Source organism: Channa argus, chromosome 10 (assembly GCF_033026475.1).
Source record: "Channa argus isolate prfri chromosome 10, Channa argus male v1.0, whole genome shotgun sequence".
NCBI lineage: Eukaryota > Metazoa > Chordata > Actinopteri > Anabantiformes > Channidae > Channa > Channa argus.
The window spans coordinates 20,387,184-20,413,281 of record NC_090206.1 but is presented as its reverse complement, the minus strand read 5'-3'; the positions used below and the strand labels follow the sequence as shown (position 1 = coordinate 20,413,281).

The window sequence follows — 26,098 nt, the reverse complement described above, 5'->3', positions numbered from 1 at the left end:
ATGTTCAGACAGTGTAGTGCAAAAAATGGTTGGCTTCATTTATGCTCACATGGGAGCATGAAAATCTATAAATAGATTACTTAAGGTTTCTGTAAGGGTTTTTAAAATTTTTTGACATTTCATCAGGTACAAGCACAAATGGGGCAACATTAGCATTCATTTGACCCCCTGCTTAATGTGCATTCACTTTTCAGACTGCTTGTAGTTCTGTTTTGGTCTCCACTGACTCTCGATAAACAAATGCGTCACTTCATTCTTCAGCTAGTTGACAGGTTTGTCCGCTGTTTGAGCTGTTTGGCTAAAAAGCAGCTGCCTCTTGTAACTGGAAATGAGGTTGATGATAGTGGTGAGAACGAACCCAACCATAAACCTGTGGGCTGTAAAACCAAAACACAAAAGCTTAACGATGATAAAATGCTCCATAAATCTCAGGGAAACAAAAGAGTCATGGGATAATTCTCTGCGGGCCTGTCACGATGTATAATCATTTGACTGATTAATTTAAAAAATGCAAATTAGTGCAGATTTGAATCTCTTCTCTTCTCACTGCTGCTGCTTTCCATTTAGATCACTGTCTGTACTGCGTTGGGTTGGAATCTTTGCAAAACACAATCATTTTATGTGACCTCCCATTGTATCAGTTGAAATATTGAACTATTCATTATCATGAAGCCCTTTCAAGGTCTCCTGGTGGACCCTGGCCTGAACCACATTTTGGGCTTTGGGAATCGCTGCCCTCACCCACACCGTCCTTCCCGTCTCATGTCAGGGTATGGCTCCTATTAGTGGTCCTTGCCATTGCAGCTTGGGGAAGCCTTTTGAAATCTAATATGGTCTTAAATCAGATTTATAAATGTTTAGGTGTATTATGAAAAACACACACAGGCTGCCTTTGCAAAACCCCATTCTGTTTATGTGCATGTGTGAGTTTGTGTCTATGAGTAAGAGAGGGTGAGTAAAAGCTTACAGAGAATTGTGAGTGTGAAATAGGAGAGAAAATTGTGTGTGTTGTTTGTGTGCGCTCTCTGGAAACACTGTCTGTGTGAGGTTTTTTTTTCCTTGCCCTAATTCCTCCAGTGCGACAGCGTTTCAATAAACAGCATACCCGTACAAAAGGAACCAGTCTATAAACACACACACACACACACACACACACACACACACACACACACACACACACACACACACACACACACACACACACACACACACACACACACACACACACACAGTCAGGTCATATTGCAGTATGTATACGTTGTGCCGCCGTAGTTCAAACAGATTGAATGACAGCCAGGAAACACGATAAGCTTTTAAACTCTGATGATGGAAAGAAAAAAATAATTTCATGCCTTTTTTTTGTTGTTGTTGTTTTAATTTTCTTTCTGTCTTTTTTTTAGGTGGAAAATTTCCTTCTCAATAATTTGCAGCTGGAGCTCTACATGAGTTTAGATGTGAGGTTACTTACATGCCAAATTGTGTAAAGTCATAGCGTTTGTATGTCTTGGGAGTGTGTGTCTGGGGGGGGGGAAGTCACATTCTGTTTGACTGTCACGTTCGCTAATTTGCCAGAGTGAGAACAAATAGAGACAAAGACACACACATGCACTTAGTGGGTCCTCACTGATGCCTTTTCAACCTTTAGCATGTTCCATATAAAACGACATGCTTTGAAGACACTGTATCATATTGTTGATCACATTTGTTTCTCTGTTTCTCTCTGTAGGGATTTGAACAGAAACAACATCACCAGGATCACTAAAGTGGACTTCTCTGGCCTCAAGAACCTCAGAATTCTGTAAGCTTGTTTCCTCCCTTTAACATTTAATAGTAAGTCGTTCAGTGCTGCTGAAATTACTCATGGATTGTTAAGCCAGTTATTTAACGGGTTAGTGTGCGACACCGTCAATTCTCCAACTAACCATTAAATGGTGTTACTATTATACGTCGCAGCATTATCAATCTTTCCCCAACTGTAAATAAACTTTAGACACCTGCATCTTACCAGAACATAAGCACAGAGGTGACAGATCAGAAGGTCTAGGTTATGTTGTGTTATGTTATGTTTAATTTAGATGGTACCGATAAACAACTAAATGACAAACAACTAGTCGTTTAGATATGGGCCCTTCTGGATTTCCACTGGTATCAAAGCGAGGTGTTTCATTGACCGGTGTATTGTAATTACTGAAAATCTACAAGGTTAACAAATGGCATAATGGTGAATTTAAAAGTGTTAAAATAAGCAACATAACACTTTGTTAACCGATTGGGATATAGACACAGATTAAACTGCTTTTAATTTTTACAATTTTTAACAAGAGATTAATATAATATCAATGTAAAACAGTAAAATGAATCTCAGTGTGACAGTTCTCCACTGTATCTCACATCTCTCTGATATAATATACACTTAGAGAACTGACGTAATTACCAACAACACCCTTTGATCGGTCTCAGTTGTACTGTATGTAGCCCAGGTTAAAATGGTCCTTATGAATTATTAGAAAAGGCAGTATAACAGAGTTGTCCCCCCACATTTCAGCCCTTCTCCATATGTGTTGTGATCGAAAAGAGGGATTTTGTACAGAACATCAGGAATTGTTTTGCACAGGTGTATGAATCCTTCATGTCTGCACTTTTACTGTTTTTGAATTGTGCACAAATTTTGAATGATCACTTTTGAGTTCTGTATGTGGAGGGAAATTGCTGAAATGAACGGAAATGTTTTTTCTTCACTGTAATTGTTTCTTCTGTACATTCTGGCCACAAAGAAGCCTTATATGGTGATTCCAGCCACACACTCTCTGCTCATACATTATTTTAGTTTGGGGGCCTCAAATATTCGATGAAACAACTGAGCTGGTCCGGTTGAAAGCCCCTCTGAAGTCTGTTTAGTAAGTGCAGTCTATCAGTAAACTTGGACATTATTTTCAAAATATAAACATTATATGCGTTTTATTTTCAGAAACAATTTGCCAGAATCTTTACTGATAGTTGTTAGTTGTCCTATATGTAGCAGTGTGACTCCCCATCTCTCCTCAGCTCTCCTAATTGACAATGAGGAATCTGTAACTCCTCTGCCTCAAGTGGCTCAAATTTGTATGTGTGTGTCTGTATGTGTGTGTTTGTGTCTGTGAGCTGTAATAACTATAATCACCACTGGCTGCATGCAGTTTCCCTCCTCACTCTGTTTTACCCAGACCACCAGATAAAAATACACTCCCAGCACAAACTAAGCTGCGGACTGGAAATAAGTCTGTGCATGTGTGTGTCTGCATTTGTAAATGCACTTGTTTAACTATAACCATACTTATATGGACCATTGTGGCTTTCTGTGTGTGTTGGAGCAAAATGGAGAAAGAGAGCAAGAGAGAGACCTTTATTTGTGGGTATCCTGTGTACTTGAGAGAGGGTGAGAAGAAGCGAAAGGCTATGTGTGCGCGAGTGTTTGCGTGTGGTGGGCCAGCAGCTTGTTTCATGTGGTCTGGTGATAAACTGCTGTGACATTTCGCCACTCTAAATCTCTTAAAGAAACGGGGAGGAGATGGCTTGGGAAAGAGAGGAGATAGTCTGAGAAAGTACACACTCAGACAGTCGCCCTCTCTCACACATACATACCAAGCACACACAGTCACACAGACTGTAACATTTACCTTAATCTCTAGTCAGCATGTATTACTATTACTTTATCAGACCCCCCTGTCTCACTAATTCTCTTCTCCTGCTCATTCTGACACACACACACACACACACACACACACACACACACACACACACACACACACACACACACCTGAATTCATAGCTCTGGGTTTACTGCCTAATTAAGTAATACATGCATCTCATGGCAAAACTTGGATGTAACTTCCATGTTAACATTTTCAGCATCCTTCTTATAGAGGGTAATTGCAGCGCACACACACACAAATGAGCCATGTGGTGGACAGGGGTCTGCATGGACACTCTGAACATGGGTGGATCTGTTCTGACACCTGTCGATCATACCTAGCATTAAATTAGCTGCAACATCTCCTGCAGGTGAGCTACAGCTCCTTGGTCAGTGCTAAGAGTTACAGTAATCAAGGTGTGAGAGAGATGAGATCGCTCCCAGCGCTTTTAAAGGAATGAAATATGTCTGAACGTAGCTATATTTGTGAACCGCCAAAAAGCATCTGTACGGACTTAGAATTTGACCTCTTTTAAACACCTTAATCAGACTGTCTGATGTAATCTGAATTAACGCATTCATAGAAAAAAAATACTGTAATTTAATCCAGCAGCCTGAATATTCTTAACTCCGAGCGGTCAGGCTGTCGTGCTCTAATCATGGACTCAGCTTGTCTCTGCATGCATTATGCGTGCGCAACACTTAGCGAAATATCTTTGGCAGATGTAGTCTGCAAGATTTCTTCCAGATTGTGGTAAAATTGAATAATTTCAAACAAATTGAGATGGAGGTGAAACCTTGTACTTGATATTGGACATTTGGCTGGAGCAACACAATGTGGTTTCACCCTTTGTGAGTAAATAATAAATAAAGTTAATATCCCCTGAAGGCCAAGGGCTCTCAGTTTGCCATAAGGTAGCATGACATCATTTAGCTTTTTCTGATGGTTGCTTAGACGTTCTAATATGGTTCGGTGAAAGGGTTATTAGACACACCAGGCCCCACACACATGAAATCAATACGTTTTCTTTCTTTTCTTCGTCTCTCAGTCGATGACTAATGCCTGATACAAACCAATATAAAAACAATACCTCATCTGAATAAAGTGCCAGCATCGGCTCCCCACACCATCTGTTTGGCGTAAAATCTGTTGCCTTTCTAATCTTCATTGAATAAATCTCCGTGCAGTTGATCCCTCATTTGGACAAATAAACTGACAGTTACTCAAAGTTACGTCTTGATTTAGCCTTTTCCTGGTTTCATGTGATGCGCTTTCCTATCAGAACGGAGAACACTAAGCTTGACTAGAATAAACAGGCTCAATTGTTGCTGTCTGGACTGGAATTATGACTGATGGAATGGAGTCAGCCCGTGCTTATGTTTATGTTGCTACCAGTGCATAACTGTTCATCTATGTTTGCGCATTTGGACACACGTACCTGACATTGCTCATTAGTGCTAAGTTTGTCTATGCATCTACTGTAATGTATATAATCATACTTGTCAGTGTGTTTGCCTTTGTTAGCAGAGAGTTTAAACTTTTGCTGCAATTGTTATGACTTGGCTATAGCATTTGTTTGAAATCGTGTAAGTGTTTCTGAATGTATGCAGCAGATATGGTTCTTTATATTTCCAATTTTGACTGGTTTTGTTACTCTTTGATAAAAAACAAAACAAAAAACTATTGATCCCCGAAGGGGAAATTGGCTGGTGTTACAATCTTTTTTATCATTATTTAATTAACAAGGGTAAATACCATCTTTGCAGAAATGTGCCCTGACTTGAGCAAAGTAGATTTTTGAAGTTGTTGATGCTCACCAGGCAGGAAAGGGTTAAAAAAAAAAAAACTTCTAATGAGTTTGGATTCCACTTGTTGACCGTTAGACAGACTGTGTACAAATGGAGAATATTCAACACTATTGATACTCTCTGTCTCCTGTTTTTTCAAGGCCATGTGGGTAAGCCAGAAGGCTGTTGGAAGAATGTACTGTGAACAGATGAGACCAAAGTAAACGTTTTGGCGTAAATGAGAAGTGTTATGTTTGACAACTGCCACAAACACTGCATTCCAGCTTAAGAACCTTATCTCATCTGTGAACCATTGTGGGGGCACTATCACTTTGCTGCCCCTGGACACGATGACTTGCTACAATTAATGGAGCTATGATTTTTAAGCTGTACAGACAAATTCTACGGGAAAATTTAAATGTATTCATTTCTCAACTAAAGCTCAATAGAAAGTGAATTGTGCAGCAAGACAGTCACGTGAAACACCCAGGCTGTTCTACCAAACAAATGTTTTAGAATGGCTGAGTTCCTGAGTTCTGACCTTTCTGAATGACTGAGCAATGCTGTGGAAGCTCCCAAAGCAGGAAGTTCGTGCAAAGAAGCCAACCAGCCTCCCTGAGTTGAAGCTGTTATGTTAGAAATCTTTCCGTGCAGGGCTGATAAACTGTTACTGATAGTGTCTAGTTGAAGTCATTGCTGCTCCAGGTACGGGTTCACATACTTTTTCCACACATAAATATCTAAACTGGATTATTTTCCACAATAAATAATCGGAAAGTGTAATGGTTTAGTCTCACTGGGTTCCCTTTATGTGGTTATAGAACCTGCATAAAAATCTGATCATAGTTTTTGGACATATTCACGCAGAAATGGATACAAATCAAAACAAACTCTGCATCTTTGTTTGCAAATAGTTATTTTCTTTATGTGCGTTTCCATGATTTCATGTTTGAGTGTTTGTCTGAGTCTGTAATCTTCCAGCCAAGTGCATGTTGCTGTCCCAACAGAATGCCTGTGTGTGTGTGTGTGAGTGTGTGTGTTTTCCTGTGTGTTTGTATAAAGAGACAGTATGACAGACCATGGATTAATGGATGAAATACAGCTGCATGCCTAAACATTTTCTTAGAAGGAATATTCAAAGGGAGATCATGCCAAAACAATTCAAGGTCCACATGGCAGGCCAGACGGTGTCTGTTTGATACAACCCCTTTTATTTATTTATTTATTTTTGGCTCTGTTTTTCTTACTTTCTTTTTTAATTTATTTATTTATTTTTTTATTCATCAGATTTGTCATTTTTGGTTCTTTGCTTTTTGCATCTATATTTCCTCTCTCTGTCTGCCTCCTCCTTCCTCTCTTTTCCCTTTAGTTAAACCCTTCTCTTCCTTTCCTCTCACATTAGCTCCTCTCTTCTATCAGCCTCCCCTTCCCTCCCCTCTCTCAAAAAATGTCACACTTAAAATCCACAGGCAGGAAATATAAACAAGCATATCTGTGGATTTGTCCCAAAAACATTACAGCACACAGAGCACAAAGGCAAAAAGAGAAATATGTGTTACACTCGGAGACAGAAAATCGAGACAATATCCACTGAGGGATGGAAGAGGGATGGGTTGTTAATTGTTTGTTTTGGCTCACTAGATCGTGACATTTGTGAAATGTTGCATGTCTTAAAACTTTTTAAGCTTTGTGCTTTATGCCAGACTCGTTTCTTCAGCACACTGATTGCTTGTTTATAAAACTAAATTTTTTAAAAAGTCCAAGTGTCTCTCAGTGTTTGAAATCGCTCTATTTCTCTCTGGCAAGCAGCCAATTTTTGCTGTTTGCATTGGCCAGAAATGTGATTTATCTGGTGTTTCTTCCTCTTGTTTGAACCTGCAGGTCAGCTGGGGAAACTAGCTGTGGTTAGATATGCAGCTGTTCTTCAGTTGTTCATGTTATTAAAGTTATGTTAAAAAAAATGAGAGCTACAACTATTTAAGTTATTTCTTCCTGTGATACACATTATTAGTTTTAATTGCCTTTGCTATTTTTCTAAATGTAACTGTTGGTATTCCCTTTGAATTTCTGATTTGTTCTGATTCGTTCTGATTCTGTTCTTTTCTCACGTCACTCTCTATGTTCACCCTGGCAGTCATTTGGAGGACAACCAGATCAGTGTCATTGAGAGAGGAGCCTTCCAAGACCTTAGGCTGCTGGAGAGACTGTAAGTACAAAAATCAGTGTTGTACTGCTATGTTGTGTGTGTGTGTGTGTGTGTGAGAGAGAGAGTGAGAAAATGCACAAACTAAACCTCTAAAGGTGGCTGTCACACGTAGAACACACTAGGTTACTAAAATGCACAGACACACGTAAATCACAACATAAATATTTTCAAGTGCATGCAGATATTTGATCTCCTACTCCTGTTTCCCATTTTGCCAAACACACACACACACACACACCTCTGGTTTTCTGTTACTGCTTGCTCATTCTGTAAAGCATATGTGCACAGGCTGCACCTGAATGATACCCGCATCCAGCCACTTCACACACCACCCTGGAATCAGCCATAGATATTGCCTTGTTCCGTGTGTGTGTCCGTCGGTTCACACTAAGGCTCCAGTCAACAGAATTGAGGTGTCAGTGCACACTGCTGGGCTCCCCCCACACACACCTGAATGTTTATGACTGTGTGCTTTGGAGGGATGTCAGTCAGAGAGCTTTACAGGAAGACGTTCTTTCATGGTAATGATTCAGAAGCATGAACCAAGAATACACAGTGATGCACTGGTGATTTGTGCGTTTTCAGATGTTATCACTTGAGAAATCAGCCAGAAGTTTAGACTTTTATGTGATGCAACACACCTTCTGGCTGCCATATTGAAAGTCTTAAGCTGACTACAGCACCATTTTTAAACTTAAACTTTGGATGAATGCTTCTTCAGTGATCTGAAGTCTCTGCTTAGTTTTGAGATAGTTGCATTTATTGGATTTCTAACAGTAACCAATTTGAAGCTACATATAAAACTCTTTTGGAAAAACTTTCCATAGCTGAGCTTATTTTGAAGTGGTGCTTCAGACTCACAGCAGTGGGAGTGGTGCAGAGACATTTAAAAGTTTATGAATTTAAAATGTGAGCATTTCATTGCTTGATTAGTAAGTTTTGCTGCATTCTCATGTACTTTAATTTCATAATATGAAGAGCATGGGAATTTCAGTCCCACTGACAGTTGGATGGCTACTAAAGACATAAAGTAGAGTGACGGGGACACACAGATAAACAACGACGTTAATTCTGAAAGTTTTTCTGACGCTGGACAGAAACAACAGAATATGAGTGACGGCAACATGTGTGTTTTGTCTCTTAATGGTGATCACACATCCAATAGTGAAAGTGCCAGGTGATTGCTGCTTTAATGTTTAAAGGCTCTTTAATGCAGTGTGTCAGGAAGGGTCAGGGGTGAGGGGTGAGGGAAGAGAAGAGCTTAGGCTAAATAGTTGTGTCAAAACTCACAGAGAATGAGATGGCCACTCGTGACCCACCATGGCACTCTGCTATATTTATTACAGTGTAGACTATTTTGGAACATCAGTCCTAAATACATCACACAGTGCAAGGATGACATGTTTTACATAGTTATCAAAGACAGAATAAAAGCGAGCTTTTACTGTTAAATATTACAGAAAAACTACGGAGATATACAATCATGGGTCCTAATTTAGAATAATTTTAACTTTGCAGAGAGTGAAGTGCTCTTAAAAAGGCTTACTTGGTAGGGCTCCAATGTCGTGCCTGTCTGGGTGAAAGGTTAGGGACGGGAGGTCCTGGAGCTGAATCAGTGTGATATACGGAGCTTATGTAGTCACCTCTGTGGGCAAGGACATTCGTTTTTGTCAACACATATAAAGTCACATGTTTGGGAAGTTCAACTCATAATCATTTAAAAGAAAAAAACGATGACCTGAAATGTAAAAATGTGATTATTGGCTAATTGTCTGTCCTGTGTATTATTGAAGTTAAAAGATTAGGGAATTTTCCAGACATGTGTTTTGTATTTGTTTTTTCAAGCATATACCTGGCTTCTTGTTTTTGAGGTAGTAAACCCGCGATATGGGTTCTCTTCAGTCTTGAAATATTTTTAGCTGGACTTTATTGTGAATATGACTAACTGGGATAATTTTCCACATTTTAAAAATATGACTACCATAGACTTGTGGATTGGTAATATTTCAAAGGTTTCCAGTAGAAGAAACTCATCAGTATTGTCTGAAAACACACCGAGGATCCTTTGACTAAAAACCTCAACTTTTCTGTGAGCGAACGTCTTAAAATGACTCATAACTGTAATAGCAGCCGATCACACGCTTTACTTTAGTAACAGTAGTTATTTTGAAGGAACAGGGGTCGATTATTTCAAATGGTGGGTGACTCTTCTTGGACTGCAGCTCTCTTTCCATTGGTGCACACAGGAGGGAAGTCAGGGTCCTATTATCATTATCACGAGGGGTTAAAAGGTTGGTATCTGCATCTTCTCTGGCACAGATTCGACTTTGTGACCTCGTGACCCTCCACCCTCCTTTTTCCTTCCACGCCTACGTTCACAGCCAAATGCTTTGGTAGCTTGATAACAGTTTCACTCCTGCTCCTCACACTGTCCTCATTGATCTCTGCTGCTGCCAACCCCACCCTGCTTCCACAAACACACACACACACACACACACACACACACACACACACACACACACACACGCACACGCACACGCAGACACATCTTTCAACCTTACGCACATCATCTTTTAATTTGTCTTCACGCACATGTCTTTCTGTTGGTCGACACCATTCCTTCACTCACTCCATCTTCGTCTCCTTCTCATTCCATTGTAAATAACTGCCATGTGCTCATTTCATGCTCGGTTCAACCTTCCTAAACATGGAATGGCTTTACACACGTAAAATATAGAAAGGCATTGGAGGCGAGAATGAGGTTTCTAATGCCCAGTAAGATTGCTAGGATGGAGCATTACCATGATCACAAAGCCGCATAGAGAAGGTGATTTTACACAAAAACAATTAACTCAAATGGCATTAGGAGTTGTTTTAGCTTAATTCTTGTAATAATTTACTGGTATCCATTTTGTAATTAAAGCCATCCAACCCTTCCAACATTTAAGGGGTATTTATTTACAAAGATAATATGTGAATGTTTCTGTTGGCTACATGCACCTACATGACTTCTCAACAAGCTTGGATTCAGCAGTGCAACACTTTTCATATTTGTTTAGATTTGCCAGTGCTGGTAAAAATACGGAATGTATGAGCTGTCAGTTTTATTTAGGACAAAATAAATAGTGTGTGACTTTCTCGGGCAAAGCTGTTGCATTTTGTGCACTGGTGTCAGAAACAAATTAAGCCAGTAAAAATGTGCTACTGGGGTACAGCAGTGCTCTAGGATTTTTGTAATCCTGTAACTGACCATATAAATAAAGCAACAAAACACTTAGTTCACCTACATGTATGTCAAAAATATTATTTATCTTTGGAGAGATGAGTGAAAGATGCCAGAATCTCAACCTTTTTCCCTCATCTCCCTCTCAGGTCGCAGCACACACAGGGACGATGGTGATTACTGGCTTCTGAAAGCTTGCAGTGTGATAACCTATATCCCAAACACACACACTCGGCACATAGCACGATAACCTGTAGGTCATGATCACAGGAAACCAGACAGACTTTCCCATCAGTTTGTCCTGTGAACCATAAACCTGCCGACCTTTAAGGTGATACTTTGATGATTCAGTCAACACAAAAGCACGAGTTCCAGTGATTTATTAGTGTGTGTGTTTGCCTGCTTCTGCTCATATTGTGGTTTACAATATCAAACAAGTTTTTTCCTCCTAAAACTATATTTACTGTTCTTTTCCTCCCTCTTTTCTCTCTGCAGTCGTCTCAACAGAAACAAACTCCAGTTTCTCCCAGAGCTTCTCTTCCAGTCCAACCCCAAACTAGGACGACTGTGAGTACACATCTTGGTTTTCCATGCCCCCATCCATTAATCCCACTTTCCCCAACTGTTCCATCAGTGTTTGACTCCATCACCCCCTCTCTCCTCTTTCCTGTCTCTTTTGATGTGTTACCTGATCCATTTCCAAACACAGCCATGGTGCAATGTCAGAACTTTTATCTGGGTTGAGGGTTCAAGTCCTGCACCAGGTGACACAGTGCCGCTCTGTGCTCCTGTCGAGAGGTGAAATGTGTGTGTGTGTGTTAGATGTGTGTTTGCACATGCATGATTTTAAGAGGTAAATGTGTGCCTGAAGTGAATGTTTTGCTTGGACCGGTGAGGAATTTTTATTTGGGAGTATGGAGTTTTCCCAGAGTATTCGGAGTGTAACAGCAGGTCATACTGATGCAAAGAAGCCTCCCACTTGCCGTCCTTCTCTCTGATTTTCATCTCACATTCCCAAACATGTTCTCATTCTTTCTTCCCTTTTCTCTGCTTCAGTCCCATCGGTGTATCCACCCTGTATCCTTTTCTTCCCCTGTGCTCTCTGTGTCTGCACTCTGACTTTTCAGGTTTTCTATTTGTCTTATCCTCAGAGAGAGTCTGTCAGATTCGGTTGAAGGTTGAAACACCTTCTAAACTTTATAGCTGTTTATATTGGGCTTCCTTCAAGTCAGGCTAGAGGTGCTGTAGACTGTGTGTGCATGTGCGTCTCCAGCCCACACCAGCATTTATTATTGTTGTCGACATTCTTGACCTTATATAGCTTATACCTTATGTCTAATGAATGTGCATGCATTGTCTGTGTTGTTATACCATAGTATCTGTATGTGGGCATTGCGTGCTTGTGAGCGTGTGCATGTGTGAGGTGTAGGGATAGGAAATACTAGATCTGGAACCGTAAACTTCTCCTTTCTTGCATTTTCTTTTATAAAGTTTCCATGGGATATAATGCCATGGAAGCTACTGTAAGCTTTATTTAATGAAAACTTACATTTCTTGCAATGGTTGTCTTGTGTTTTTGACATTATTGAAGTTTCAGGTGTTTTAGGTCGTCAGAAATTGAATTAGATCAATGGAAAGTAAAGGACTGCAAATGAAAAGCTCTCCTGGTGCCTTTGGCTTTGAAAAGTTGGTTTGAAAGGGTTGTAGCTTAACTTTTCACAGAAGACATGTCAGCTTAGATTTGCCACAGTTCCAGTGGTTTCCAATATGCCATAATTACTATAATGTCATAATATGACAAAACATATCAAGATAATCTGAAACATATTGAATACACTGGCAGTGAAATATGGTACAGGAGTGTTAGTAAACCTCATGTGCATATCTTTCGCAATTTTTTTTTTATCAGAAACATGCTCTAATTCCAAGCTGCCTGTAGATTGGTGCTGGGCAGTACACATCTACAACTTCTTATTAATGCATTATTATTGTACAATAGATGCAGTATTTGCTTTGAGGATGTTGATGGAGAAGTACAGAGAAGGTCATAGGGAGTTGCATTGTGTCTTGGTAGGTTTAGAGAAAGAGTATGACAAGGTGCAGAGAGAAGAGCTGTGGTATTGTATGAGGACGTCTGGAGTGGCAGAGAAGTATGTTATTGTGGTGCAGGACATGTATAGGAGCTGTAAGACCATGGTGAGGTGAGCTGTAGGTGTGACAGAATAATAATAATAATAATAATAATAATAAGCAAGACAGAATACATGTGTGTGAATGAGCCGAGTGGAACGGTGAGGTTACAGGGAGCAGAAGTGAACCGGCTGGAGAAAAGTGTCAAAAAACTGAGATAAGTGCTGGAGGTAGCAGAGCTTAAGATGTTGAGGTTCTCTTTGGGAGTGACGAGGGTGGACAGGATCAGGAATGAGGACATCAGAGGGACAGCTCATGTTAGATGTGTTAGAGATAAAGTCAGAGAGGCCAGATTGAGGTGGTTTGGACATGTTCAGAGGAGAGACTGTGAATATATCGGTAGAAGGATGCTGAGGGTGGAGCTGCCAGGCAGGAGGTGTAGAGGAAGACCAAAGAGGAGATTTATGGATGTAGTGAGAGAGGACAAGAAATTAGTTGATGTGAGAGAAGAGGATGCAGAGGATAGAGTTAGATGGAGGCACATGATTCGCTGTAGAGACCTCTGAAAGGGAACAGCCGAAAGGAAAAGAAATTATAGTATAAGACTAGGGTTGTGGCTAGTGGTAAGACTAACAAAGCGATCTATGCTTCCCCATTGATAAACAATATGCCAGCTAAGCAGAGAAGGGAATTATGGGTAACTTTAGGTCGCAGAAGCCTTGACATGCACGACTCCCAAATTTCAACAAGGCATTGTGCTTAGCTGCTCCTCGACAAGCGGATTGGTTAATGTGATGGAGTCAGGATGCAAGATGGAAACGGAAACGTAATGACAACAGCAAAAAGAAAATGAAGAAACGGAAAAAAAGATGGAGCAGCTAGAGGAGAAGTTGGCAGATGATTTTAGAAAATATAAACACAACTTGCCTGTTTTGTTCTGCTTCGCTCCATTCAACAATTAAGTGTAGCAGTTTGTTAACACTGACACAACTTTACTTTTCACTTCCTGTTTAGTTCCGCTTCCTCCGTAAATACTGGTTTGCTAAAGGCGGCACGTACATCTGCTATAAAAGAATAATAGAAAAACATATGCAAACGACTCCATATGCCACCAGCAAACATTTGCATACGTGCAGAATGCAGAAGTCTAATTTAAGCTTTAAGCTATTTCATCAGAATATGTGAACCAGTAGTGGATTACGGTTGACAGATTTCAGTGCTATTGAAACAGTGAAGCCAAACCTCACCTAAAGAACCCACTTGAAGAACCATTTTCTTGAGCCACTGTAAGTTGCAGCAAAAGCAAGCGGTGGAGCAACATTCTTGCCCAGAGATGGAAAAGAAAGGGCGGTTAAGACAATGATTACAAAACTCGATTAAATTCATGTCCTAACAGAAAGAAAATCCATCATCGAAATTGCTCTTAAGGGTAAAATTATTCCAAATTACCATTTGTAGCATTACATTTGTTAAATGGAGAACAAAGAGAATTTTGACTGATTAACAGCCACATATCCCGACTTGAAGGATAATATATTGAGAATTTCTTTTAAGCTGGTTTCTTACTTGTGCAATAGAACATTTGGGAAATATCTCTGAATACTTTTATGTACTGTTTTATGTACGCCTGACAATAGAATAAGCCACAAAGCCGTAATAAGACCCAGATGTGCATAAAAAAAAGATACACCGTGAAACCGCCAGAATCATTAAAATTACTGTGATACAAATTTTTGGTCATACCACCCAGCACTTTGTAAAGGAGCAACTAACAAACTTTCAACCCTGTAGTGAAAACCGTGCATTAACCTAGTTTGTGATTTCCCAGGTTCTAAATGAAGTAAATGCTGTTGTGTGGGTTCTGACAATGTGTGTATTCAACTTGAGAGAAAAAATGTTATCTTACGCAAAAAGCACAAGTGCGATACCCATAAGTGTTGTTTCATATATTATAAAAAGCGGACGTGTTCAATCGTCATGATCGTTACTGGACAGTACATTTTTCGGGTTGTAAAATTGAAAATGTTCAATTCGAGGAAATCATTGTTTTGCTTTCTGAACTTTTATTTTGAAATAGAGTAAGGAATGAATTACAGAACAATAAAAAACACACTCATAATAATGGTTTATGCTGATGACAAATATTGATTTGTATTTTCTGTGGCACTTTGTCAATAAGATCTCTTGTGTTGGCAGCAAAGCCACAGAAAGATGAAATCTTCTCAGTGGGATGCACACTGTATGAAACCTCTATTTAGATCTCTGGACAGACTGATCGAGCATTTCATATTTTTGTGGTGTTGTGTGATTTATTGCTGAAGACAGCAAACTAGACTGTTATGGCTGAAAGCAAATTGTCTTTTACGTCAACTGTGGCTTCCAGGATCACACACAGTCAAAACCCCTCATGTGAACATCAAGGACGCACATGGTGACAAATCCAAGCTCATACAAACACAAATTTTCCATCGCACACACATTTATACACAATTCCACTGTGTTTATTTCTTTCTTTTGACTTTTTTTTTTTTTTTTTGTTCTTCATGACTGACAGCCTTATTTCCTCCATTGCCTGGCTTACCATTCCATAAAATCCATAATTGGTCTCGATAGTTCTTATTTATCACCAGTTGAATATGGATCCCTATAGAGCTCTCACACAACTCACTATGAGAGTGGAAAGGGTGAAAGTGTTCCAAACTTAACATTATAAATCTCATGTTCTTTATATCCCTACTTTGCCATCAGCACAGGCTAAATTACAGTGTCTGGAGTTTCCTACTGCTCTTTATTTTTTATTTTTTCCGTTTTATCCCATGCGCACGGTGTTTTCCTTTAGATCAGAGAAGTGTCTGAAAGATATGCAGACAGTAGAGTGATGCTGGAGAGACACACAAAAGATGGAAGGATTGAGGTAGAATAATGGGAGAGAAAGTCAGAAGAAGGGAGAACAAGGAGGAGGAGACAGGGAGGTTTGCTGGTGGCTTTTCTGGTTTGGGTTCGTAACCTTCCTCTCTGTCAGTCTCGGTTAGATATTAAATGATGGCAGTGTGATAGGAATTACCTCTTAACCCCCCTATTAAAGCGCTGTGGTCTGAGGTTTGGAGACGGGAGGAGAGGAAGGAGTTGGACTTGCATTAAGGAAAATATGGCATGGGTTGGAGGTTTTGCTCTTGAGGATGGTGGGAGGTAAGTGCAAGAGGTATAAGACAGGATAATAGTTTTTACCAGAGTCTTCAACTCTGTAGGGATGAACGAATCTAGTATCGAAGAGTCTTTCTCCTACTGGAAAATGCTCTAATTGAGCAGTAAGTGTGGCTGGTGAGCGCTTGACTGAGACAAATGAACGATAAGGTATCGGGGAGGTCATGTGAAGGAGGAGATGGATGGATGAAAAGAGGCTGTTGGAGGATGAAGGGAGCTGGAAGATGGATGGAGGCACTGGAGCCAGTGGCCCCGCTAGGTGCTCAATAGGGGGTGGGGGGGGAGGGGGGGGAGAGACAAAACAAAGACAGGGATGGAGAGATGGATGGAGGAGTGGAGTCTGTGGGTTTCAGTGTGTGCAGTCTGTGGTTGTTTCCCCCCGAAGTTTGCAGAGACTGTGGCCTCACAGCACATGGACATAGACACACACTTCTCCGCACATTAAGCTTGAGCTTTGAGTTGAATACATTTGCTCGATATGCAATGAATTGTTGGTTTGAAAAACAACAATCAGGATGGCTTGGATGGAAAAACGTAAGCCACTGGTTAAAGATTTTGCGCATCACTGCACGTTAGTGTTTCAGGGAGGTTTATTCTGCTAAGTGACTCCGTGGTTGTTTGTCTCCTGTAAAATAACACTGATCCAGCCTGAGCCTCATCCTGTTATCACTTTCTCCTTTAGGAGTTTGATTGTGTGTGTGTGTGTGTGTGTGAAAGTGCGTGAGTGGCTTGTCATTTGAACCATCAATGGTTTAATTCCAGGGTTAGTCATGACGCAGCACCAACCAAACAGCTCAGGTTACAGTTGATTGGTTTGCATGACAGGAGAGGAGTGCGAAGAAGAAAAATGAGCTTAACATCAGACTTGAAAGATATTTCCTCTTTGTCTTCACCAATACCACCAACAATGCCACCAGTGGGGTTTCCGATATTGAGGATTACAAACTGTAGGAGGTGATTTTTGACCACCTTTCAACATTTATGGACAATGAAGGAAAAGTGCTGTGGTAGTGTATAGATGCAGATCCCTCGTGTGTTTTACAGATGGAACTCTTTTAATGTTATACAGCTGCAGTTCTGTTTGTAATGATATACAGTCTATGCATCATAAACTGTTTAGCATACATTATGATTGGGTCTAGTATAGTATGTTCAGTATCTTGTGATGGCTGATGTCAGCCAATGAGTTAGGCTATTTCATACTTCATGCATACTCCATGTATTTGTATCCAGAAAAGGTTTTGAAGAAAGTATTAATTAACCTTTAAGTACCTGAGTTTTTGATTTGTCTCTGCCTGTACTACTGTTACACATTATTAACTTAATCATGTCCCATAATTGTCATTTGCATCCTATAAAATTCATGACAGCAGCGATACCAGCAGTCTGACACTCAGCTTAGGTATTTTGGAGCTCTAATGGAAAGAGGAGCGAGTTATTTTATACAGGGGGTGAGAAATGGACCATTTCACCATTTTAACAAAGGGAAGTTTCACCTCAGTGTCTAAAGATTCCTCTACCTTCCTCCTCCTGCTCACATACGCTGCCATTTTGCCTGTCCCCAAGGGAAGTTTAAAAGTTGACATTTATGTTTTACCTTCCGAGTGTCATTAAATTCGCAGATAAAAACCTGTTTAGTGAAGAGCTCATTAAAACCACAAAAATAAATTCTCCATTTAAAACAGACCAACCTTTCAAACAGGTGCACGCTAAAAAAACAGTGAAACACAGTCTCTCTGTTTACAGGACACTTATTTACCACATTGACATTAATGCCTGAAATAAATCAATTTACAGCCATAGTCCCATTCCGAATGCTCCACTGCAAGTCTGTGTGTGTTTTTGCCAGAGCAGTTCTATAAGGAGGCCTTCATGGTGGCTTGACTTCAGGACTAAGACTCAAAAAGGATCCTCCATGGAGTGTCACTGCGTTCATCTAGTTTCTGTTTGTTTATGGTTTTTACCATCGGCCTGTAGCGAGTGTTCCCTGTTGTGCCCTCTAAAGGGGCAGGTGACAACTTTCCAAACTGTCTCTAACCACCCCTAACAAGTCCTCACCCAGCACAGACCAGAATGACTTGTAGAAGTCTCCAGGGAGTCCATTAAGCCCAGGAGCTCTTCCACTCTGTAACTCAGTGCAGAGTACAGCTCAACCGGGAAAGTCATCATGAAGCAACTTGCACACACCTAGATTGTATATGAATTCACTCTGATAAAGGTCTTCTGATAAAGATCGAGGAAACACCGCTAGATCTTAGAGCGCAAGTAATTTTCTTCTGTCCATTTTTCCTCTCCACACCAAATCAAAACTTAGACGGAGCCTCCATCTGTGTGGCATCCAGTAACCAAGATCTGAGCTCCCTGTGCTGTAACACCTAGCAGCCAGGCCAGAGAAGATTTATTTTATTTTATTTTTTTTCAATTTAAGGGAATCTAAAAGCCCTTAATTTCCTGTAGAGTCTACTAAACCTTGCAGTTCTATTTCAGTCTCTAGATCTCTCAAGGACCCGGTAATGTCCTTCATGACATTGCGAGTGTACAGCTGTCTGATCTGTCTTTTGCCAAAATCCCAACACTGTTGTATACATTTAAAGTCACTTTTTTTTCACTCACTCTTTTCAAAAGAATTTTGAAAAGTATTTTCCTGTGCCAATATGGACACTGTATTCTAACATTTAAAAAACAAAAAACATAAGTACAAGGCAGTGATAAGTAAAACCAACTGGGTACATGTGACAGGATTTAAGAATACTTAACTAATGTTTAAAAGCATAAAAACGAGCTAATCTGGCCACTGACAACATGTTAATATGACTCAAAGTGTACTGTCTGTGATTAAAACCATTGAAATTAAAGGACAAATTGAGATCGTTGTGTTGTTTTTTAACACCAACCATGAAAACCTGCCTAGGGGCGATTTAGAGCAGAGTGAAACCTTTTTGAGTGGTGATACTAACTGTCCATACCTTGAAAACTCCTTTGCTAGAACATCCTAATGAACGGTGAGCATTGGAGATGGTGATCTTTTTAGCTGGATTAGAACAGATAAAAACAGAGAACAGAGGTAAAAGTGTTTTTGATGAAAACACCAAATTCAGTTACATAGTTGATTTTTGCTGTGCTATCGAAAAATATGACAATTGAAGCAATAATGTGGGAAGCACACTTCACACTCCCTTAACCTACAACTCCACCAAAGGGGCAAAGTGGCGTCTTCCACTGAGCAGCAGTGGAAGTTTGACTGCATGTCGGCGTGTAGGCTTTTCAATCCTTGAACCGGGATCTACGACGGCCATGTTGCTACCACCACCAGCAACTACGAAAAACAAAACAAAATTATATGAAAGTGGAAATAAATAAACCAATCTGAAAAACCAGAAAAGGCGCTGAGGCGTGCTCCGCACCACTCCACTCCACGCTGAGGGAGGGAGGGAGAGTGAGGGAGGGAGGGAGCGAGAGAGAGAGAGAGAGAGAGAGGGATATTTGAGATGTTGTTTCCTCATAATGATGTTAAAGGAGAAAGTAGAGGATCTTACCTTCAATCTTGTCTAATTGTCCATTTAGAGGCGACTGCAATAGTTTTCCTGCGGGAATGTTATGGTTAGTGTTACAGGAAGTGGGTACACTCTGTGCATCCAGTGATTGGCTCTGACAGACGGGTTCTCTGTGGCTATTGTTGGGAACACACACACACACACACACACACACACACACACACACACACACACACACACACACACACACACACACACACACACACACACACACACACACACACAGGGAGAGAGAAAGCAGCTTTGATTGTCACTAGATTCCAGGCCCTTTGTTTGGTTTTAACACCACTCAGTGCTCGTGAGAAACAAATAATTCTCAAAAACACAGGCACACACAGAATAGCACACACCAGTACATCTCTCTATCACACCACCTGCTGATTGAACACCATAGGCACTGGATGCAGAGTTGCAGGTCTGCATTTGGGCGACAGAGTGTGTGTGTGTGTGTCTGTGTCTGTGTCTGTGTTAGTGCATGGTAGACTGTACTAAACCACGCACCCATGACAGAACTTCCTAATAATTAAACATGACTCAGAAGTACAAACCATGGTATGCAGCTGCACCACATGGCTTGTAGGACCTGACACGCAGTTACACCACAGGGCCCATTCAGAGCAGTTCATTGTGTGAGCGTTTCCAACAGGTTAATCAGCCTTACTAAAATCTTACTTTGCACGATAACTCCACAGAACGAGGGAAAACAATTCAATGTGTTGAACTGCTGGTGTGTGATGTTGCACCATGAAACCCATAGCTCATAGGCAGAAACTACCAGGGCTACTGAGCCTTCCCTTACACAAGAGATCCACTGGTATGCAAGGGAGTTTTACAGAGGCAAGGCTGCTTTTAGCGGCTTGTGTGTGTGTGTGTGTGTGCATTTCCCATAGCCCAGACGGCAGTACAATTTTGTCCCAAGACATTTTTAGATAAATACACAGTGCAGAGATACCGAAGTCCAGGAGAGAGAGTTAAAAAAAGAAGAAGAGAGAAAATAATCTAAAAAAATTGAAAAAGCCAGGAGAAGTATCATCCTACATGTTTGATACTTTCTATCAGGTTTGCCTAAAAATATTTTCTAACATGACCGTAAATAATCTGATGGGTTAGGCTCTACGTATTGGATCTGTCAAGATCATTACATACATCACGTCTGTGTAATCCTTTCTCTAACTTGCCTGTTGATGGCACCTAAGTATGGGAGAATATGAGTACTTTTTGTTAAAGTTTAAAAGTTTAAACTATTTCTCTTGCTTCAAAGAATGTTCTAGTTTAGTGTTGTGTGGTTTCCACATGTAAGAAATTCCACATACTGTACAAATGTTTGTCCATACAGTATATTCATTCCCACGCAGCAGTCCCTAAATGGTAAAGTATGTAAATAATGCATAGATTAGGTTAAGATTCGTTTTCCGTCTTCAGAGACAGACAAGCGGCAAAAAGTTAAAGTGTGCGTGTAGGTCATTGTGTGTCTTCCTTTGTGAAAGTGTGGGGGGGAAAAAAACATCCCAGAATAAGGTTTATTTTATATTTTATTACATTATTCTGTCACCTCACCAAGCAGGCCGTGGTAAACGTAACAGCAGCACCTTTCCATGCCTACTTAAGCAGCTAGCCATCTAGCTAGGTCGCTGCAGGGCCAAATCCTATAAAATGTTCGTGGGAGACTGGGGGCTTGTACATTTTTTTTATTATATTTTTTTTAATGTGGCAAAGATTTTTTTATTTTTGCTCTGAAATAGCAGAGAGGCTGCATGTGGTAGTAATTTGGGATTGCAAATAAAGGTGAACAGCAAGGAGAAAGTAGCCACAAAGTTAAAACTCCCTGACTTATGTGTGATATTAGTGTATGCGGTATATAATTAGCGTATGTAGTGTGCATGTATGTGTGTTTGTGTGTGTGTCTGTTTTCATATGCAGTGTTTTCTATGCTAAATGTGTGTACACAGTTTAGTAATTTGTCTCTGCTTGCATTTACACAGTTGCTTATATATTTGTTTATGCCTTACATTTGTTTGTACATGTCTACTTATATACATGTCTCCTGTTTTCCCGTGTGTCAGTCTGTTCATATATTCAAGGGGAGGCAAACTTGATCGGGGGCCAAACTCACTCACACAGTGTTTTTCTAATCACAATTTAGGTTTACATGAGAGCGTTAATGAAAAACAGACCTGGCTCGCAGGAAAGCTGCAGGAGGAGTAAGATGAGGGGAGGGCAGGAGGAGAGATGAGAGGCAGGAGATGAATGGGTGCATGACTAGGAGGATGTGAGTGGGAGGAGAGGAGGGAAAACAAGACTGAGTGACAGGTGAAGACAGGAGGAGGAGGAGGTGGTGAAGGGACAGGTAAAGGATGTGGAAAAGACAGCATAAATATGGAGGGAGACAAAGGGAAAAAGGCGCATTAGAGAATAAAAGCTTTTGTTGATTGCTGACCGGTTTTCTTTTTTTTCCTACAGAGTAGTCTAAGGATCTGGCTCTGATTTAAGATGCTTTATTTTTCCTAAAGGATCATTTAAAAAGCTGGCAACTGGTCTGTGGCCTACTCGTGTGCAAATGTGAATTTGTGTTAATGGGGCGGGTTTCAGCACCGTAGAATTATATGCACAATACACTCCATCACTACAAAAGTCAGCTCGCTAAACAAATGTAATGTCCTCAAAGTATGGCAACATATTTTCTTCGACAAAGTTGCCCTGGGGCATATGTAAAGTGAAACAACAGACTCCCGTAGTTTCCTGGGCAGCACAAAGGAATCGAGGGGTAGACTGCAAATAATAATGCATAAGGTGCCAAATAGAGGTTTAGAAAGAGATAAATGATTGTATCATTATCACCACAGCGGCAAATGAAGGCAGCAACACACTCTAAACTTAAACTTGAGTTACCCTCATTTGTTCTGAATGATTTGATATACTGCATCTTTGCCACTTATGTAGGGATTTTAGGATATCGGATTTTTGCTTTAATTTCAAGCTGTTAAACATGTTGTAAAAATGGATCCTATTTCAAGAAGTAGCAATCCCATTTAGAAATAAATCTCTTAAAGTGCAGTAGCAGCAGCTGAAAACTGACCCACAGTCTAATTGCTGTTGAGTTTGATGGCCACATTATTGCAGCTTTATTTTTTAACTATGCAGAAGCAAAGTTGAAATTGGGCTTTCATTATAGGAAAGCAACTGATAATGAAGGATCAGTTACATGCTCTTAAGTGACCAGGTTAATCAACTCTGTCAAGGACTGCGTTTACATGGGGTACTCTGAAAAATCAGCTTTCTCAGGTAATCGGGGAATGGAATGAGGCGGCATCGGCCCTTTAACTTGCTAACAATCTCTCCTTTCCTTTATTCTTTCACTGCAGCCTTAGTTATGCACATACGCCGTTAAAGAAAGCCGATTAGAAACCTGGTTGCGCAAACACATGTCATCAGCATTCTCTGATAGAAATCCACCTGGGGGAAGCCAGGTTCGCCACGTAACACTTAAGAAATCAGCTTTCCCAGAAAGCTGACTGTACCGTGGTTACTTAAGTCCACGTAAACGCGGCCAATTAACCTGATTCCTTAAATGTCTTTGTAAATGTCGAAAAACTGGTTTCTGTAATCGGGGGAGGAGATTATGGGAACCTGATTTCCGTAGATGATCTGTTGTAAAAATGTTCTGTTGGCATTCTCCAACAGTGCATGTGCACAGGAGCTGCAGCTAAAGCAAACAGTGGAGTGAAAGTTCATCACTCAGAATGATGCCTTCTCATTTTTTTACATTTTCATTCCAAACTGAAACTAACCCTTAGTGACCTGTCTAAATGTCTCAGACTGTTTGCACTTGTCTGTCTCCCTGATGGCCTTTCTTTAAGCTTTGACTCTGCTGTGACACACATGCAGCAAAAACAAAAAAAATGCAGAGCTTAGGTTTTGAAGTCTGAACATGAGGAGCACTTCATGAGGAGATTAATTACCTGCTGCGTGTATAATTCCAGTAGCCTGGTTTCTTAGGACCATGCGAACCTGATCCCAGATCAATCAGGAAACCTGGTTTCTTTTAATGACCCTGTTAAGTGAAGAAACGCAGTAATGAATTTGGTTTCTGTACATCAAATCAAATCAGTTCATTCCATAAATCCATAAAATGTTGACATGTCTGAAAAATTGATTTTCTGGGGTTCAGGCACTCACACATATTGTATTACATGATTAACTTTAGGTTTTAGTGAAGGAAAGTCTGCAGGAATGTTTCACTTCCTGTGTATATGTGCGTTTGTGTGTAGCATTTTCACTTTGTGGGAGGTCTACATAACCACTGCGCTCTTTGTTGACCATTATTATGGCTACAGACTACATGGCTGAACTGGCTAATGTCATACACACAGACAAACACACACGGGTATACACATGTAGGAGAGTCATAGTTTCTGTGTTTGGGCGTACAAGTGAATGTGTGTGTGTCAGAAGTTAGACTTGTGATTTATACTGTTTAAATAAAGTCTTATTGTTACAAATGAACCCACAGTGTTATTGTTGCCCTGGTGTAATAACAGTCAAGCAAACTCACACAAATTGAATGACACAACAAACACTCCCTGTATCTCTTGATCACACACGCACAGGCAGTAACAGAACCACAGATAATGGACCCACACATTTTGGGGAGACGCAAACAAACACAAACCAGTCCTGTCACTCTTTCCCCATCTCCTCATTGGTCTAGCTGTCAAACCAACACATTCACGCAAAGTCCAGGCTTTCATATGGGTGTTTACGTGTTTTTCAAGTGTTTCACGGTTCAGATAGGTAAGAAAATAGTGGCTACAATATTTCCCTTAGTCCCTTACAGAAATGTCTAACAGTGGGCTGTAAATCCTGTTCTCTATATAAATTCTAAACTGTAACATCAATAAATCATTTGAAGAGTTTGTGCTGCAGGTTATATTGTGTATAAAATTACCCCCATGCTACTTAAAAATACACCGGGATTAGATTCTCCTCTATTGCTTTGCCATGCAGTGAACTGCACAGTGTGACTGAACCTAAATTTGTCTGTTTGTCATTAGGTTACCATGGTGTAACACGCTGGCTATAAAAACTTAACTAACTCTGGAAGCTTTTACATCATCCATGTACTATTGCAGATGAGTCAACAGCAAAAATAACTAACATAAGATGCTACATGCAGCACTAAAACATCCATAAATCAAGACCACATTGAAGCTGAAACATAAGAATAAACACTTCAAAGCCGACCACCGAAAAGATTGGCACCGTCTACCTCTGTTACTTCCTCAGCATCTCCTGAATTTTACGTTGTGTGCCGCATTGCTGATTTGCCTGGAAGTCCATTGGATTGCTTTAGTGTATGTTAGAAAATTAGAGGGGGTTCTGCTGTTCCAGCACAAATGAAGCCAAAGATTTCAGACGAGATGGGAATCCCTTCTTACATGCATTTGATGAGCACTATTTCTTATGATTTCTATAAATATCCTGTATCCTTGTTTTTTTTTTTGTTTTTTTTTTTTTGGATAAGTCTAAAGTTTCTAAAGTTTCACCAACCAGTCTGTAATGCTGATGATATGTCATCACCCAACTCCAACAAATATAATGCAACTAAATTCAATTCAATATTAATTCTTGGTGTCTTGATTTGGTCCATGATGATTCTCGATGCAAAATTATTCAATTTAATAAAAGGAGGGTGGATATGATATTTTGACTTTACTTTACTGCACTATGTGTCAAAATATTGATCCTTTGCCTATTGAGCTACATATGAAACATTGGGTGACAGTCTTTCAGAAAAGGCGCAGAATGAGTATGCAGTGTATTTATGATATGAACGACTTATATATGTTTTGATTATATATAAAAAGTATTTTACTGACATAAGTTAATACCTGTATGTAAAAAATATATAAAATAAAAGTGTAAAAAAAGGGAATGAATTTATATTTAGTGTAGATTTTCTTTAATTATTCAAAGTGGGGCAGCAAGGTGGATGGAGTTGTTAGCGCTGCAGCCTTGCGGCTAAAAGATGGCAGGTTTGCGTACCCGGGCAGCAGTGGCCTTTCTGTGTAGAGTTTGCATGTTCTCCCCATGCTTGCGTGGATGTATTCCACAGTCCAAAGACCTACATGTTTGGTTAATTGTTCACTCTAACATTGCCGATAGGTTCTAAATGTGAGTGTGAATAGTGTATGTCTCTGTGTCGGCCCTGAGACCCTTCCAGGGTGAACCCCGCCTTTCGACACCTTGCCTTTTTAACAAGTGGGATAGATTCCAGCCCCTCCACAACTCTAAGTAGGATCAGCAGTTACAGATGATGGATGATT

The 26,098-nt window shown here is 40.2% G+C and overlaps 1 protein-coding gene across 2 annotated transcripts in view; it reads left to right on the top strand.

The window, feature by feature from the left end:
- Positions 1–26,098, top strand: part of slit3 (slit homolog 3 (Drosophila)) — a 222,756-nt gene that overhangs the window by 13,072 nt on the left and 183,586 nt on the right. For both annotated transcript variants that reach the window (XM_067518823.1, XM_067518822.1), the window contains exons 2-4: positions 1,727–1,798; positions 7,593–7,664; positions 11,383–11,454. In XM_067518823.1, the coding sequence (XP_067374924.1) occupies positions 1,727–1,798; positions 7,593–7,664; positions 11,383–11,454 (216 nt within the window). The remainder of the gene's footprint in view (positions 1–1,726; positions 1,799–7,592; positions 7,665–11,382; positions 11,455–26,098) is intronic.